Source organism: Anguilla anguilla, chromosome 1 (genome assembly GCF_013347855.1).
Source record: "Anguilla anguilla isolate fAngAng1 chromosome 1, fAngAng1.pri, whole genome shotgun sequence".
In the NCBI taxonomy this organism is placed as follows: domain Eukaryota; kingdom Metazoa; phylum Chordata; class Actinopteri; order Anguilliformes; family Anguillidae; genus Anguilla; species Anguilla anguilla.
In genome coordinates this window covers 33,018,475-33,038,451 of record NC_049201.1, presented here as the reverse complement: position 1 = coordinate 33,038,451, position 19,977 = coordinate 33,018,475, and the positions used below count along the sequence as shown (strand labels likewise).

The window sequence follows — 19,977 nt, the reverse complement described above, 5'->3', positions numbered from 1 at the left end:
GTTTTCATTAGTTAGTGGTTTGTCCCTTTTTTGTAAAGCACATTTAATTTTCACCTGTTGAAGGAAATGTGCTATATAAATAAAGTTTGATTTGATTTCACATTTCCTAACAATTTTGTTTTTATTATATTTTCAGAGATGTTGATCAGGAAACACGGCCTAGTTCACCACTAGCTAAGAGGCCAGGCAGACGTTGCAAGAGTACACCAGTCTCATCTCATCTTCCATGCAGTTTACTTCAATAAATGTTCTAAAATCAAAAGTTGTCTTTGTTTCTGTCAAATGGCTCACTGAGTCTTTGTCTTAGTGGCGGGGAGGCATGCGGCCAGGTGTGAATAGCCTACTTAGCTGGCAGGTATTCCTACCCAATGCATATTCATTACAGAAAGGCCATTTGCCCTCCCATTCTCACCTGGCGTTGAAAAATAGTAGTCACAACACTAACTTTTAGCAATTTATTTTATATTTCTCAATGGATTTGCTAAAATATTTTGTCATCTTTTGATACCCAAGACCTTGAAGAACACATTTCCGTGACCAAAAGTCTTATTCACTATTGTTTAGTGGGTTTTATTACAACATTCCTGTGCATGTTCAAAACTACTGTTTACAGTTTGTGTGTTTTTAGAGCAGTTTACAATCCACACATTATTACCTACTTACTGCTGCCATATTGTTGTAGCTGAGTTTGTGCTGAAAACAAAAATATGAAACACTTTGGAATCACTGTATATAAAGTTGATGAAATTTACACAAATGTCAGAGCATCGCACAATCACCGGTGTGCCTCATTTTACCCTTAGACCCCAGAGTGTTAAGGGCCTACCTTTAGAGCCACTGCCTTTTTGTCCTTGATACCATGGGAAAATCCAAGCAACACAGCTAAGACCACAGAAAAAAACTGGGGACCTCCACAAGTTTGGTTCCTTCTTAGGAGCAATTTCCAAACAACTGAAGGTACCACAAGCATCTGTACAAACAATTGTATGCAAATATAAAAATCCTGGGACCACACAGACACTGCATCGTTCAGGAAGGAGGCACACATTAACTCCCAGGGCTGAACAAACTTTGGTCCAAAAGGTTCAACTGAACCCCAAGAAAACAACAAAGGAACTGGTGAAGGAGTTGGAGGCATCAGGTAACAAATTACCTACATCCTCCGTTAACCCTCTGGGGTCTAAGGGTAAAATGAGGCACACTGGTGATTGTGCCATGCTCTGACATTTGTGACAGGTGCTGGTGTTTAGGTCCGCAAGTAGGGCAAGGTCATTTTTCAGTTTTTTACAGATTATGAAAGTGCAGATTATAAACTTTCAAATGATGTGTCATACATTGAAATCTGAAAATAGTTGAAGAAGATATGCTTATTTGAATGTTGGTACTCCTAAAATCAAGTAGCAGAGAAAATCCCCTTGAAAGATCTTGAACTTTTCACACTTCTCACAGGGAGATAATGGGTGGGAACAATAGCTAGTTAACTCCACCCCAACCACTCTGCCGCTAGAGTACCTGTAAATCCTTGTCCATTTAGGGATTACCATATTTAAAGCTTTATAACTCCAGATGTGAACACCACAGAGACTAGAAAAATGTCTTAAATGAAGCAATACATTTGTACCATTTATAATACTAGCTTAGATTACTTTATATTCATAATTTTGTAAGAAATAAAGTGCCACAAATGCAATGGTCAAGGCAAAAAATCTAAAATGAATTTGCTCCTTTTTTAGTTCGCAATGAAATAGTGAGATTGCGGGTTAAAGTATACATGTCCTGGATCAAAAACTTGATCACAAGTTCATAAAATCTAAGGGTGGATATGTAGAACTACTAAAGATCTATGAAGCAAAAACTAAGCAGTGTACCCAGCATCTCCAAATCTACCCAAAATGTCTAAATTATTAACACTGGTCTAAAATAGCTAAGGGTCCAGAAACAAATCCAAATCTCTCCAAAAAGGAATATAATGCTTTTTGTCCATTGTAAAGCATATGAGCCCCTTATGAAGGTTTAAGATGAAACATAGATATAATTTCAACATTACATAATACCACTAACCTATTTAAAGACACTCAATTTCTAAAATAATGTATATAACCTAAATATTTTGAGCAGTAATACTTACATAGCAATGATGAAATCTTATCTATGTTCAGTAGATGGAGACACAGACAGTAAATCAATGACAGTTCTATCCGCTTCTGTTTTGCTCCAGAAAACGATGTCAGATAGGTCTATCAGCAAACATATGGCTTAGCTATGCCTAGAAGTCCTCAATAATAATGGTATTTTCCAAGGAATTACGAAAAATCGTTGACAATGTTTCGTTAGGTGCAACGTCTTTTAATGCTACCATATATAGAGCGAATGCCATGGTAAGAAAATGTTCGGTTACGCTAACCTATAAAACGCTATTCCAAAAGCAAAATTAGACATGTTATACATCGATAGAAAGCTTATACTCTCACCTACTGATTGAGCATCCGCCATTGTAGCAACCTCACAGAGTAAACAAACATAGGCTACTACCACACGGCTTTATTTATGGACGGTGGCTTGACTGAAACAAAGTGACAATAGCCAACAACATCAAACATGCTAATTAAACTGCAACCCCTTCACGCCTCCAAAACCCGGCTGTAAGAATCACTAAAACAAGCCGACTTTGCTGACAAATTATAAGTATTTAGTGACCCTAAAAATGCTGTTTATTCTATTGAGTGACTTCTTCAACACTTTAACTTTCGTAATATGAAAAAAAGGAAAACAGTAAAAAAAAAATTAAAAAACCGTTTTTGCCTCCTAGCGCGATTTCAAGATTTGCGACTTGCGGACCGTTTCTCCAGCACCCGTCACATTTGTGTAAATTTCATCAACTTTATATACAGTGATTCCAAAGTGTTTCATATCTCTGTTTTCAGCACAAACTCAGCTACAATATGGCAGCAGTAAGTACGTCATAATCATATGTGGATTTCAAATTGCTCAAAAATCACACAAACTGTAAACAGTAGTTTTGAACATGCACAGGAATGTTGTAATAAAACACACTAAACAATTGTGACTAAGATTTTTGGTCACTGAAATGTGTTCATCAAGGTCTTGGGTATCAAAAGATGACAAAATATTTTAGCAAATCCAATGAGAAATATAAAATAAATTGCTAAAGGTTAGTGTTGTGACTACTATTTTTCAACACCAGGTGAGAATGGGAGGGCAAATGGCCTTTCTGTAATGAATATGCATTGGGTAGGACGACCTGCTAGCTAAGTAGGCTATTCATACCTGGCCGCATGCCTCCCCACCACTAAGACAAAGACTCAGTGAGCCATTTAGAAGGCAGAAACAAAGACATCTTTTGATTTTCAGAACATTTATTGAAGCAAACAATACGCATGGAAGATGAGATGAGACTGGTGTACTCTTGCAACGCTTGCGTGGCCTCTTAGCTAGTGGTGAACTAGGCCGTGTTTCCTGATCAGCATCTCTGTAAATATGATAAAAACAAAATTGTTAGGAAATGTGACATCAAATCAAACTTTATTTATATAGCACATTTCATTCAACAGGTGAAAATGAAATGTGCTTTACAAAAAAGGGGCAAACCACTAACTAATGAAAACAAAACTTAGGAAATGTGACATGGTTACATCATATACAAACAAAGAACCAAACAAACACAACCAGACGCAGAGAGGTAGCCTATAATTTTGAGAAGCAATGGTTAGAATCGTTCGTAGTGTGGGAATTTACAAGCGCGCATATTAGTGAATATTCCTACAAACACACAGAGAATGTAATACAGCACACATTTACAAATAATGCAAGCTATCAACAAAACAACATTAGCTAAACTAAATAAACATTGATATTCCAGTTCAACTACACGCAACTCATCAATAACAATGCCTCAATCTGAAGTAGGCTAGTTCTGTTTAGCTAAGTGGTTATTATACTGCTATTTCCCGAATTTACTTACAGTATGCTAATATCGATTGTGCGAGGACATCAGTTTTAGAATCCTAGCCACGCCACTACACGCCAGGCATGGGCTATTTATTACCAATCGAAAAAAATACAGTCTACCTGCTACTTCTAACACACAACCAGACGCAGAGAGCCTAGCCTATAATTCTGAGATGCAATAGTTTGAATCGTTCGTAGTGTGGGAATTTACAAACGCGCATATTGCTGGATATTCGCACAAACACAGAGATTGCAATCCAGTACACATATTTACCAATATGATCATAAGAAATATACTTACTCATGAAGTTGATCCTCAGCTGGATCAGTTCGCTGTTCGAAATGACACCGCTCTTCATCAATGTCGGCTTCCGGACGGACCATTTTCCAAAATGAAATGAAATGTTTACCACAAAAGAAGTGAATTAGGCTACACTTTGACATTCTATCCTGCTTTCGCAGGCTTGGCATTTCTCACATGGATCTCGCATCGCCCCTCCCGTACTCTCCTTCTATGGAGAGTAGTTATAATGTCGTTAACATGTGAATGCGATTTGGGCGGACTTCCTGATGAGCGAAATTCACATAGTAATGAGTAAGGATTAACGAAGCATACATGGTTTAATTAATCAAATTTAGAACTTTTAAAACAATTCATATCATTTGTCAATGGGCGCATTGGAAAGTCGCGATTCTAAGGTTTCTGTCAATGTTTTTGTTGCGTCTGTATGATAACATTACATTACATTACAGGCATTTAGCAGACGCTCTTATCCAGAGAGACGTACAAGAAGTGCATTAGTTCAAGGTGCAGAGGTGCAAAAGAAACACACTAGAGTGAAGTAAAGATCGTAGTGCCAGAAGTGAACACATAGATCAGGACTCCAACCCTGTAGAGTAACCTGTGCAGCAAACAAACAAACAATCCTGCCAAGTACAAACTAGCACTGAAATCACATTTGCCTAATCAGAATCAGACAACAACAATCCTGCCAAATAAAAACTAATGTGATCGTATTAACCTAACTAGGTACATTGAGCTAAACTATAGGCTAGGGAGGGGTGGGGAGAGGTGCAGCCTGAAGAGATGAGTCTTTAGTCTGCGTTTGAAGGTAGTCAGATTCTCTGCTGTTCTGACCGCCACGGGGAGGTCATTCCACCAGCGAGGGGCCAGGACAGACAGCAGACGGGAGCGGGAAGTACAGACACGAAGAGGGGGAGGTGCCAAGCGTCCAGAGGTGGCAGAACGGAGAGGTCTGGCTGGTGTGTAGGGTCTGATGATCCTCTGGATGTATAACAACTTGTGAAGTTAATCATCCAAATAGAAACGAAAGTTAATTTAATCTTGCCGAGCTCCGCCGGCGGAGCTCTCAACCCCAGAGGGTTAAGGAAATCTTACATCACGTTGGCCTGAAAGGCTGTCACGCAAGGAAAAAGCTCCTACTCCAAGACCGGCAATAAAAATCCTGAATGAAGTTTGCAGGTGATCACCAGAACGAAGACCTAGCCTTTTGGAGGAGTGTTCTCTGGTCAGATGAAACAAAAATGGAACTGTTTGGCCATAAGGATCAGCACTATGTATAGAGGAAAAAGGGTGAGGCTTTTAATCCGAAGAACACCATCCAAACTGTGAAGCATGGGGGTGGCAGCATCATGTTGTGGGGTGTTTTGCTGGAAAAGGGACCAGTGCACTCCAGAAAATAGATGGCATCATGAGGAAAGCGGATTATCTAGAAATACTGAAGCAACACCTCAAGGCATCAGCTAAAAAGTTAAAACTTGGTCGCAATTGGGTCTTCTAGCAGGACAGTGATCCTAATCCAAAGTTGTAACAAAATGGCTTAAAGGAGTACCATGGTGATTTTCACACTTTCTCGGTTTTATGTGCTATTTGCACAAGAGGCATTGAAGAAACACAATGAGTAAAGTATCAAATATGTCCGTTCTGTATTTTTGGAGAAATATTCGTTTTAAATTTATCGTCCTATTTTCAACCGGTTGAGAAAGTTGTCAACTTGGTGCATCACGAGTACAGTAACCACTCCCCTTTCCACGCCCCGTAAACCCATGGATAACTCGAGACCTACAGTTTGCGCCGCTGGCTTACAGGCAAGACAATGCAAATATTTGACAAGCGTTAGGTTCACTTAAATTAGAGTGCCTTTTAAGGACTATTAGATTATTTCTGGTTATATTCATTTAGCTAGCATGATATACATGATATAACCAGATGATAAAAAAAATAAAAATAAATGAAATGCTTCATACAACACTGTAGATAAGATCTTGGCGAAGATACACATGTCAAAATCTCATTGTTCAAAACATGTTCACTGGCAGCAGGTTAGCTGGCTGCTGCATACTACTCTAGCAGCTGAGGATTTGGAATGCAGAAGGCGACACGTCTCCTTTCCACCGCAATTTTAAAAAACACCCATTTCTAAAACTAAAAATGCTTTATACCATACTGTACACAAGATCTTGGCAAAGATATACATGTAAAAACATTGTTGTTCAAACTAGGTTTAGCTGTCTGGCCATGTCAGAAATCATGTTATGGGGGCTCTTTCCCGGCATAACTTGTAAAAATCAGAATTAAACAATAGGGACCATGTCAAGACGGGTTATTTTGAATAAGATGGCGAGTGCCGTTTTTTGGTGCCATTTTGCGTCTGAAATGGATGTAGAATTCCTCAGGATGCTGGCAGCCGCAGCATTTTGAGAACATAAAAATATGACTGTATGAATAAATAATAACCAATTAACATCTATAACATTTCACAATGAGTTTTTCATGTGAAAAATGTGTAATAATGCCTTCAATGTAGTTACATTTTTTAAACTGACTCCTTGATTTTGGTGAAGCATTAAGTGCAGGCACAAATGCTTGTAAAGAGGGTCAAATTAGCATAATAATTTCTGACTTCTAAAGTAAAAAAAAGTAACACACTGAATTGTCAGAGCACTTTAAACGATTTTTATAGCTTTATCTAGGCTACCTAATTTGGTTTATTTCCTTGTTAAATGACCAGTAAAAGTGAGCCCAGATGCCAATTTTGTTTTACGTTTGTATGTGGAATGCCCATTGTGATTAGCCTACACTGTGGGCAGAACATTTGACCTCCCTAATATTATAATAGTCGTATTTATGTTGGATTCACATCATCCTCAATTCAATCCATTGCATGGAAGTAAAATTCCTCATCCCCAGAAAGTGCACTTATAAGTTCAACTCCTGAACCATCATCTTCCTCAATAGAATGAAGTATGGCAATGATAATGTTTTTGGAGGCATGTTTCTGAAGTATTACACTCCAGTGCAGCGCTTCTCAGCGTTCTGTTTGGGTTTTTAGTACATACTACTGCTGGTGACGAAAAAGCCAAAATGTAGCGAAATGTAGGCATGGATTTCAAGGACAATCCTGGTTTTATAGTCAGTCAATTCAACATATTTGAGGTGGAAGTCTCCGCTGCGTAACAAAACAAAAGCAAATGATCTTACTTTCACACATAGGAGTTTTAAAAGAGATTAAAGAGTGATTTTGGCACAAATTGCATCATTCAGCTTCAAAACGTTTTCTCATTTTTATCAACTTTTTGGGTTTATTTTAGACATGATTTTCACAAAAGAATTCTCATGGGGGCCTCCCCAAAATGCCCCTCTTTCAATATATGACTTAATGTTGAAAATGTAGTTTAAGACATAGCCTACTATGCAGAATCTTTATTCAGAAATATTATAAAATATCCATGCTAAGGCATATCTATGATGCACTGGCAATCTCTGGATTTATGCATTCACTGAATTTGTACACATTTACCTGTATTTGTTATTCTAAAATGTATTTGTGGCATTTCTGGTTGCTCTTTTCTGTGTGGGGTGGGGTGGGTATGGCCACAGAGCAGTGAAGTGTTTGTTGCTAGCTAGCTGTTGTAATGGCCCAGATACAGCGAAGGAAAAAAGACAGAGCTCGTTCAAGAACTAGAGCTAACCTTGCAATTACTTTTCCAACTGAAGTTCACCAAGGGAGACGTGGAATTGGCTTGTTTTATGTTGGACCTGCAAGTAACATTTCCTCTAGCTATCCAGACGTCCCGTTTTTTGACCAGAATGTCTGGTTTTCAAATTATTTTAACATGTCTGGTTCATGGTTGCTACCATACAATGTAATGTATGGTCTGAGTAGGCCTAATTGATGGGAGAATTTACCAGGAGTTTTGAATTTGAGGGTGAGTGGGCGGGACTGAAGACAGAGGAGGAAACTTCTTAGATTGTAAACTGGACCACAGCACGGCTAAAAAATCCTGCATAGAATGCCTTCAAAGGTTAAAGTATTGGGATGGCAGGTATGCCATCCCGCCAAGTTACGCCTTGGTGGGGGCATGCCCCATACCTATACAGCACCGAGAGTTTGGCACTTTTCAGGGATCCCCACAGAAATAACCACAACAGCCACAGACACTCAGCCCTTAAAAACATAAAATTCTGTACATCCTCACCCCATTTCAACAGACAGAATTCATAAACAACTTCACATGTCCACACAATAAAGCCCCAAACTAAGGGGATTTTGCGTTTTCTCCTTCTTCTTCTTCTTCTTCTTCTCATTCTTATTTTTCCTGCCGCCTATCCCACTAACGACATGTCTCCCCATTGGACATTTTACCGACACCAGCCAAATCTTCACCTACACGACCCAATCAAAAACTTGCATACACATGCAAAATACCCATACCTTTTTACTCTGGTACATTTCCAGTTTAAACAGCTAGTCTGCCTGTGGCCTAGTGGGCAAGGTTACAGTCTTGGGAACATGGGGTCCAAGGTCCAAACCCAGCTAGGAACACGTTTCTTTAACCTGCTTTTGCCCTCACTAATAATTGTCTACTACTTCTCAATTATTGCTTTTGCACCATATCTACCCGCCATTCAAAGAATGTATACACTGCATTATGACGTACTTGCACGTTCAGTTATTAACCGGCTACAATATAGCAAAGCCATATGGATTCAATGGGAGCTCTTCTGTGCTTACTGGTCTGTGTCCTTCTTTAAAACCACGGACAGGTTTGCTAATGATATTTTACGCATTGCATAGCTATGTCATGGTGCTGCACTAACAAAGTCACAGACTGGTAAACCTCATGTTGAAGGATTGAATCCCGCCTCGCCCTCAGGCAGATAATTTCCTCTTTTACACTAACGTTTTCTTACGCTTATATTTGCTTTACCAAAACTCACTCACGGCCACCCATATGCATTTCATGACGGCAAATGTATTCCTTTTATTAAAAAGTTACACCAGTTCACCACTGTGCCATTTCTACTAACTATATTCCTTCACTTGGCTACCGTACAAAACCTTCTTATCAGCAAACGCCACGTTTCTACATTCATGTTACCTCGCCCTGTTCTCTAGCTAGCCACATACAAACAATTACTACGTATGTACGTTCTGCAACTCCCCATTAAAACATCACATTTAAAATCATGACTCACTCATAATTATAACTACTAATACTGAACATGACAAAAGCGCATCAGTGCAATAGATTTCACACGTTACTTAACCCACCACTTTAACGACTAATGCTTTATACAGACTGTTATATATACCGTTCGATAAGGAAACTAAGCTCGTTCATGGTCACTTCATTTACTTCGCACTACAGTCTGTGATCATGTCAACCTTCACCTACATGCCCATTCTGCTAAAAACATATTGTTTCAACTACGCAATTTCATCATTTCTCCTAATTTATCTCACACTGTTGTTATTTTCTCATATGCAAAACCTGCTGGGACATATGAGTCTGCTCCTATTCTCCACAATCAAGTTTTCCGGTTCTAGCTTAGCAAAACAGCGAAGAGGATTCCTACCTGCAGATAAGCCTATCAAAATGCCTTATAAACTTTACAAACACTAAAAGTGCATCTCCACAAAATAACAGATAACGGAGCAGGACAGAAGGGTACACAAGTTGCGACCTAGGCAGCTCCAATTCTACGGGCTTGCTGATTCTTTTGTCAATCAAGGCTCGTCGGATGGCCGTCAAATCCGTGAGTACATACACTGGCCATATTTCACCTAGGTTTCTGATGCGTTTACACTTACGCCACCGCACCCTTTGTCACAGCCACTGTTTACATATAGCAAACCAAAACTGCTAAACGGTACACGCTCATCAGACTGTCACACAAGGATAGCCATAATCCACAACCGTTTCTTACAGGGTCACTTCGCATTTCTCACTCTCATAATAAAACGCTTTGCAAAAAGAAATGATATCTCATAAAAAACACGTTTTCAACGTACAAAAATGCCAAGTTACTCACACATACAAGACATACACCATCTATAACTCATTCATTCAGACTGCCAAAATCCAGGCCTGCCATTAAAAGTAGAGCCCGACCGATATATCGGTTTGGCCGATATATCGGCCATTATTTGACTTTTTTGACGACATCGGGATTGGCAGTTATGCAGCCGATGTGTCCCGATTTTTAAATAAGTATAATAAACAAAAAAACAGAGATTATTTACCTGTACTTGTCTGTTCGAACGTTGTAATTGCTGTTTACTAGAATTATCCAGTAGAGGGAGCTCTAATACAAGTGTGAACTGCAGCAGCTGACGCGCTACTCTGTAATAAGACATTTGTCACTCGTGCCTCATCCAGTTATCTCCACTGCAAGAATTGTCTGCACAGATTCGATTGCCGCAATAAAGTATGTATATTTAGTGAAAGTTTTTAATTAAATGCGTTTATACGACCACTATGTTTATCAATCCTCATTATCAAGCAAGCGAGCTAGCTAACATATTTGGCTCACTTTAGCAAGCTAGCTGGCTAGCAAGCCTTTATGAAGTGGCAGTGGCATGAGCAACGTAGGATCTACATTTCCAGAGGACATCGCTGTATTCTCAAATAAATAACCAGCCAAAATAAAATGGTGATTGAATGCATCACATTTGTTTTTTTATCTGAGATAATGATATTAGCTACTATAAGCCAACGCGTTATTGCAAGCGAGTGTCATCTAGTCACGCGTCATCGTAGCAAGCTAACCAGACAGTAAAAACCCTGATAAAACACTTTTAATGTGGATCATTTTAAGTCAGGTTATCTAGCTTTGTCGTGATAACATGAGAGAAGGATTGCTGTTGGCGAAGTGAATCAACCAACAGTTAGCCTGGGTAACCTGCACAAAGCGCATTGTAGTTTTTTCACGTATTTCATCCAGTCAATTTAATTTCATCTAACGTTACACTTGATTCACTCATTAGCATTAGGAATAAAATAAGAAAATATAATTAATTTACTGAGAATAGATACTAAGAAATAATAATAACAAACTAAAAACAACAACAACAACAATAATATTATTATTATTATTATTATTATTATATTATTATTGTTATTATTATTATTATTATTATTATTATTATTATTATTATTATTATTAATAAAAATACATGTTTGAAACTGGAAAACTGATTTTTTAAAATTAATTTGCTTATAGATGGCTGGAAAAGAAAGGAGTAAAAGTGTGGAGTTATTTTGAATTCACACCACTTGAAGATGGTGTTAATATATATATTTAATTTAATATCATCTTTTACATTTTTTTATCTATCAAAAAGTTCTTTGTGTGTTTATTTTTATTTATTTGTTTGCTTATAAGTTAAATGTTCTCAAATATAGAAACTTTGATAAAATATAAGTTTTTCAAATTGATTTGAAAATGTTGCACTTTTTGACAAAATATCAGTGAAAACATCGGTAATCGGTGGGCTAGGACTCTCCAAAATCGGGATCGGCATCGGACCCAAAAATCTGGCAAATGACGCCAAGTTACGGTACTACAAACAATATAGGCTATCTTGCCTCACCGAAATTAAATAGGATGTATTCCAAAGCAATGCTACCCAATATTTCCTCAATTCTTTCAAGTCACTTGGCCCTGTATTTTGTAATCTTACCATTTTACAATGTCATGCAAACTTTGTGTCAGATCAAAGTGTCAAATATTTCGAATTGCCTCATGGAACACATTGAAATTCATGTAGAAAACTGCTGTTGAGTAACTAGAGGAAGCATATTTCTCCAAAAAACATATGTTTATACTTTCTTCTGAACTGAATTTGAGTAAATGTACAAGTGATTGTATATTTGCTATGTACAATAAATACTGCATATAAAATACATATTGTACATACATACATAGACAACTTCTTTATCCCCATGGGGACATTTCCCTCGCAGCATATTACATTCACATTTAAGTACAGATATTTATACCAAGAAACATACAATCATTCACGCAACAGAAAGGCTGGGCAGCAAAATACATACATACCAATACAAATTGGACATATAGACGCCTATCAATCTTGACTGTGAGAAAGCCATCCACACATATGTTTGGCCTGTCCATGTACTGCATGATTATACACACAGGGCCAAGTGACTTGAAAAAATAGAGTAAATAGAGGAAATATTGGGTAGCATTGCTTTGGAATACATGCTATTAAATTTCGGTGAGGCAAGATAGCCTATATTGTTTGTAGTACCGTAACTTGGCGTCATTTTGATATCAATACTTTTAATGGCAGGCCTGGATTTTGGCAGTCTGAATTAATGAGTTATAGACGGTGTATGTCTTGTATGTGTGAGTAACTTGCCATTTTTGTACGTTGAAATCGTGTTTTTTTATGAGATAACGTATACCGTGTTCAGGGACAACTGCGACATTATTAGTTTTGATGTTTATATGATATAGGAACACACATTTAAGGACCTGGGGTGATTAGTTAACGCAACCCAGATGTGTGTTTTCTCCACCTGCCGGCACCCGAGACCAATCCGGTTCACCGCTGACCCAAATGCCACACACGTATTCGTAGCGTGTTAGGATATTTGTAATTATGTTATTACATGAGAGCTTAAGCCTCTGACTTTACATAGACAATTAAGAAGCCAGCTGCTCCTGCCAGGAGACAAATCTAAACCTATTCAGAAAAACTAAAATCTCCATTACAAATAGATCAAAATAGCATTTTGATTAAAAATACAATTAAAGCTACTTATGTAGCTACCAATAACTAATAAATCCCATCAGCCTTAACATTGTAGGCTACAGCAGCTTCATGGATAGTATAGTAGCTTGCTAGCAAGCGATAACTAAAAACATCAGATGACCCACATTTCGCAATTTCATGGCAAGTAGCGAAAGACTAGTGTCGGATGTCATGTTTACAGGACAACACTTGCCAAGTAAGCAGCAGCAAAAACCTATGTCGCCTGCTAGCAACACTAGTGTGTACCATAACGCAGGTGCCTCGCTCTCGTTTTACTGCTAATTAAATTCGTTCAGAAACATGTAGTCTGAGCTAGCTAACATCAGCATGCTAGCCACGTATTGCATTTTCAGATTCAGCTTCACTTCAGCTGTCCACGATCCAGTCAGTTGTAATTCGGTGCTTGGCATTTTTGTATTTGTATTTTATAAATGTTATCTTAGCAGTCGGCATACTAACTAAGTTGTATTGCAAGCTACAGTAGCTGCTTAGCTGTTTTCCAGCTGACAGAAGTCCTCCATACGAAAAACCGAGAAAAAGCAGGTCAGACAACATTGACATTGCATGCACGCAAGGCACCTGCATTTGATCCTCTGTAACCAGCAGAAATGCCATATGTTGCTTCGGCTTAAATTTATTTAATAATTTAAATAAGATTTAATTAACAAAATATGAATGACAGAATCTTACCCAACTGGCCATCGAACATAAGCCAAGAACAGCACCCATGAATACGTCTTGCTTCCAGTCCTCCCGAGGAAACTGGCTGCTCTCGGTCCCGTTGTTTACAATTTTAGAAGAACTTCCGTCCAAGCGAAACGCATCTCCGACGCATTTCCTGTTGACGGAGAACCGTCACGTTGTTTTTCTAATCGTTTGACCTGTGCTGAAGTATTAGGCGGCATAAAATATTTAAAATACTTCAGCCATCATTGTTTATTCATGTCAATAAAAAAACGAATTTATTACTTTCTACAGTACAAATGTCATCTTAAAAAAAAAAGGTTAAACATTGAGTATACACCTCACACATTAAATATGCACCCCTTGTATTCATATAATGGTTCATAGAACAGGTACATAGTTCTGGGTTAGATTTTTGTTATGTTATTATTTGCATTTAAATGGGTCATCTTTGCACTCTTGGATAATATAGTGAGAACAAGACTCAGTGATGATTGGCATGGAACCTTAATCTGACAATTTTGAAGCATCAAAGGGAATGTAATGTTGAAATGCTGTGTCAGATGTGCCAGGGTCAACCACCGGGGCTGAATGTCCCCACAAACTGGTGCCAGGCTTCACCTACAGTAACACAGCCTGCTAATTCATAAGTGCATACACACATTCACAGACCTTGCCGATTTGGTGCCCTAGGCAAAATTTCAAATATCTACCATTCTTTTTCAAGTGCTTGCTTTAGAGCAATTCATTTTAAACAAGGAAAATGGATAGTGGCACATGTTCACAAATCAAGGAATACAACCCACCCATGCTGTGCCATCCTTAGCAAGTTGCTGCCCTAGGCAATTGCCTTATATTGCCTATACCTAGGACTGCTACTGCGTACACATTACTAATAGGGTTTCTGGCCCTGCTCCTGTGGTAGCCAGTTGAAACCATGGGAGATGTGTCAACTGAAAAATCAAATGCTTCCCAGAATCAAGTTTATGGACCCCTGGCATGTATATATTACACCAAACATTAGATGGGGCTACAATAATTCTCAATTGTACTGAAGGGGAGTGCAGTCTTGCACTTTAGGCAGTTGTCAAGTATGCTGAAGCTGGGTCAAGACGGCATCTTCCATAAGAATGTCTATTTAGATCTGCTGAACATTTTGCATTTTTAGCTTGGAAAGGCAACTGAAATTGTTTACATTTGTCAAATTATGCAGCTTACATATACATGTACTAAAGATATAGGTCATATCTCTATTGCCACACTAGTCAGACAGTTCTGTAAAAAATAAAACCCATGAAAGTTATCATTCTTGAGTTGTTTTTTTTTTTCAAACAAAGACAAGAAAAATTTTCAAATAAAATGTTGTATTAAGGAATGACAAAACAATCTCTACGGTCGTAATAAGACTGACCTCAACCATTGGTGTATGTCTTGCTTACAAGTCAAAACAAAGAATCAAAATTCTCCACAATTTTACTCTAATCCCCAATTTGGAATACCCAGTCAGAACTACAGGATTTTTTTGTCATGATTTTGCAGTTTTCAAAATCCTAAGTAAATCTTTTTAAAAAATCCCCAGTCTTTTAAGAGGATGTGAAGAACTCGGTAATATGGTTCTGGTTCATTTCCTTTTTACCTTAAAAGCTATTGCTCTGCATTCTATTCTGAAACCGACCTGCATTCGCAAGGTTTTTTGCAACTACTAGTACTAGTGTACGGCCATCTTGGAATAAGCTAATATGTGACATAGGGATGTATCCGAATCCGAATACTGTATTCAGGAAAGCACGAATAATGCGATGGAAACAGATATTTCTTCTACACGAAGTTGCTCGTTATTATTCAGATTCGGGGAAAAAAAATCAGCTCCATGTCGAGTTCTCATAGCCTCTACCTAACGTTACACGGGCAGAGAGAGAGAGAGAGAGAGAGAGATTGGCACTTTGGTATCCCATTTTGTGGCAATTTTGCAACCTGCATGTGGCACTTTGGTATCCTTGTGGCAATTTGGTACCCATCTAATAAATCAACTGTTAATACAGACATGTTGTTTTTCATAATTTAGAATAAAAAGGCATTTACTTTTAAAAAATTTTATCACCCATGTAAATGTGAAAAGCAAAGGTTACTAAAGTGCCACAGTCTCTAGCCTGTTATTCTCTCCTGTACAAACCGTATAGGGAAGCAAACTGTATAGACCAATGTCATTATTATTAAGTGGTTGTAGAAAACCCAGTGAAGCACTATTGTAGCGATACCAAATGCATCTACTATGTGAGATCCAGGGGCACTATTTAAGATCAATGGCAAAATGAATTCAACAAAGTACCAGGAAATTTTGGCAGAAAGTTTGGTTAGGAAGCTGAGACTTGATCATAGGTAGATTGTCCAGCAGGACAATGACTCCAAACATACATCATACATCTCAGTCTCCAGACTTAAATCCCATCAAATACCTGTGGTCTGAACTGAAGAGGGGGTCCATAAGCACAAACCCAAGGATATCAATGATTCTGAAAAGTTCTGAATGGAGGAATGGTAAAAAAAATCCCTCCAAATGTGTTCTCTGACCTTATCAAAAATTATAGGAAAATACTCATGGCTGTCATCTTTGCCAGGGCTGTTTGCACAAAGTATTAAACCAGGGTGGCAATAATGGTGGAACCTGTTTTTTGGGAAATATTTTTTTTATTTGAAAAATGTAAGACTTTGGTTGATTCCAATGAATTATTAATAAAGCACACTAGTTGTGTCAGCTCCCCATTCCAGTCTGCTCTCTCCCCCTCAGAAGGCGCTTCCAGCGACGTGGCCCCCCTCTCTAACCTCTGCTACCCCCCGCTGACCCCCTGTGAGAGAACTTCACGGTCACAGGGGGGCTATGGAACTGCCAGTCTGCTACGCGCAAGGCGGACTTCATTTCCACCTATGCCTCCCTCCTATCCCTGCACGTCCTTGCCCTCACAGAGACCTCGATCACACCAGACAACTCTGCCACTCCTGCTGCCCTCTCGTCCTCCTACTCCTTCTCCCACACCCCCCGGTGATCTGGCCGTGGTGGTGGTACTGGTTTACTGATCTCCCCCACTTGGAAATTCTCTGTTCTCCCCCTCCCTGACCTGTCTAAATCCACTTTTGAATTCCATCCTGTCTGTATCACCTACCCTACTAACCTCTATATTGTTGTTATTTATCGTCCCCCGGGGCCCCTGGGAAGCTTCCTGGATGAGCTAGACACCCTGCTCAGCTCCTTCCCTGAGGACGGCACCCCGCTGATCCTCCTGGGAGATTTTAACATCCACCTAGAGGCCCCCCAGTCTAGTGCCTTCCTACCACTACTCCACTTCTTCGACCTCTCCCTACAACACTCTCCCCCAACCCACAAGGCAGGCAACCTCCTAGACCAGATCTTCCTGAGGAACTGTTCCAGCTCCAATCTCACGGTTACCCCCCTGCATACGTCTGACCATCACTTCATCTCCTTCTCCCTCCCTCTCGCTCCCCATCCTCCCTCTCCTCCTCCCACCCCCACTGTCACTGTCCGCCATAACCTCCGCTCCCTCTCACCCTTTTCTCTCACTCCCAGAGTGACTGCTTCCCTCCCCCCTCTTCAATCATTCTCCAAGCTCCCCACTAACTCTGCATCCTCCACCCTAACTTCATCTCTCTCCTCAGCACTCGACTCCCTATGTCCTCTTGTCCCTAGGCCAGCACGTTCATCCCCTCCCAGTCCATGGATGTCTGACATCCTACGCACCTCCAGGGCCAGCCTCCGCGCTGCTGAGAGGAAGTGGGGCAAATCCAGGGACCCATCTGACCTTTCAGCCTATCAGTCTCTCCTGACAGAGTTTTCTTCTGCTGTTACTGCCGCTAAGGCAAATTTCTATCAAACTAAAATTCATAACTCCATTTCTAACCCTCATCAACTGTTCTCTATTTTCTCCTCTCTCCTTAGCGTGCCACCTCCCCCACCCCAGTCTTCCTTCACTGCAGATGACTTTGCAGCATTCTTTGACGAAAAGATAGCAGACATCCGCAGCTCCTTTGCGCCCTCTGCGCCCCCCACGCCCTCTGCCCCCTCTGCCCCCTCCGTGCCCTCCGCCCCCTGTTTCTCCACATTTTCTCTCCTCACAGACTCTGAAGTTTCCCAGCTCCTGCTCTCCCACCGCCCTACCACCTGCGCCCTCGACCCTATCCCCTCATCTCTCCTCCAGGCAATCACACCAGACATCCTCCCATTTGTCACCTCCCTTGTGAACTCCTCCCTATCTTCTGGATGTTTCCCCTCATCCTTCAAGAGGGCCCACATCACCCCGCTGCTGAAGAAGCCCACACTAGATCCTTCAGTCATCCAGAAGTACCGCCCAGTATCTTTCCTCCCTTTTCTATCCAAAACACTTGAACGTGCTGCATCTAACCAACTCTCTGCTTTCTTCACTCAGTATAACCTGCTTGACCCCCACCAGTCTGCCTTCAGGCCTGGCCACTCGACAGCGACTGCACTCCTCTCGGTCAGTGAGTCACTCCATGCCTCACGAGCAGCCTCCCTCTCCTCTGTCCTGATTCTTCTAGACCTCCCCGCTGCATTCGACACCGTGGAGCACTCCATCCTCTTGTCCTCCCTGGCAGCAACAGTCTTACCTCTCCAACCGTTCCTTCCAGGTTGCCTGGGCGGGTAAGGTATCACCACCCCGTTTCCTCGCCACCGGAGTTCCCCAGGGCTCAGTCCTCGCTCCCCTTCTCTTCTCCTTATACACCAGATCCCTTGGCCCTGTAATCTCTGCCCATGGCTTGTCCTATCACTGACACTCAACTCTTTCTCTCCTTCTCCCCATCGGACACACAGGTCCCTGCCCGCATCTCCGCTTGCCTGAGGGACATCCAGAGCTGGATGGACAATCACCACCTGAAGCTCAACCCGGGAAAGACGGAGCTAATCTTTATTCCTGCTCTAACCTCTCCCCTCCTCGATTTTTCCATTTCCCTAGGGGACACCTTAGTGACATCATCACCCTGTGCCAAGAATCTCCGAGTGGTGATGGACAACAGGTTGTCCCTCTCCAAGAACATCGCAGCAGTAAGCCGGGCATGCAGATTTTTCCTGTATAACATCCGGAGAATCCGCCCCTTTCTCACCACCTACTCAACCCAGCTCCTGGTCCAAGCAATGGTACTATCCCGCCTGGACTACTGCAACTCTCTTCTGGCTGGACTACCGGCATCTGCCATCAGACCCCTGCAACTCATTCAGAATGCTGCAGCTCGTCTGGTCTTCAACCTCCCCAGACACTCCCACGTCACTCCCCTGCTCATTACCCTCCACTGGCTGCCTGTTATAGCTCGCATCAAATTTAAAACATTGGTCCTAGCATACCAGGCAGTCAAGGGATCAGCCCCAGCATACCTCCACAAGATATTCAAACCCTACATGCCAGCCAGACCCCTCTGTTCTGCTACCTCAGGACGCCTGGCACCTCCCCCTCTTCACACCTGCGCTTCCCGAACACGTCTCCTGTCTGTAATGGCCCCACGATGGTGGAATGACCTCCCCGTGGAGGTCAGAACAGCTGAGACACTGACCCACTTCAAGCGACGACTGAAGACTCACCTTTTCAGGCTGTAATCTCTTAAATGACTATAAGCTTAGGGTTGTAACTAGGTAGCTGTTTCGTAGGTGACTTAGTTAATGCACCTGTCTTAACTACTGCTTGTATTTTTGCATAGACTGCGTTGTTGCTGTTCTCGTTTGTGTTAGTGTTAATCAGTTTAACCTTCAGGGTCCAAGTTGAACTATGCGGTTGTTCCCTGCACTTGGACCGGGAATTCTCTCTGGGGTTTTCGACATACTTGTTCCTGGTTATGGTTATACACTTTGTTGTACGTCGCTCTGGATAAGAGCGTCTGCCAAATGCCTGTAATGTAATGTAATGTAGTTCACACATATTGGAAAATAAAGGAATGTTGGAAAACATGGGAACCACAGTTTAAATAATAATGAAGTAATATTGTAGAGGAATAGTTATAAAAATTGTGTAATGTTTTAAAATACAAGTGGCTAGAATTGATTGTACATGTGTACAGTGTTCTAGGTATGGGCTTGTATAAAGTTACACAGACCTTGGACAATTTCAATACCAAAAGTTTGTTTGTCCATTGTACAAGAGTTTAGGAATGGCAGTGAATGGTTGGAAATCGTGGTGGTTGGCCAAACATTGTAAGGAGGATTCTTATAACGTGCCAC

General features: G+C 40.6%; 1 protein-coding gene across 1 annotated transcript in view; it reads right to left on the bottom strand.

Moving 5' to 3' along the window:
• The window catches only part of LOC118233547 (serine incorporator 1-like), a 42,546-nt gene extending 28,651 nt beyond the window's left edge, over positions 1-13,895 (bottom strand). The window contains exon 1 of the mRNA XM_035429306.1: positions 13,746-13,895. Coding sequence (XP_035285197.1) covers positions 13,746-13,784 — 39 coding nt within the window. The 5' untranslated portion in view covers positions 13,785-13,895. The remainder of the gene's footprint in view (positions 1-13,745) is intronic.
• Between the last annotated feature and the right edge of the window lie 6,082 nt (positions 13,896-19,977).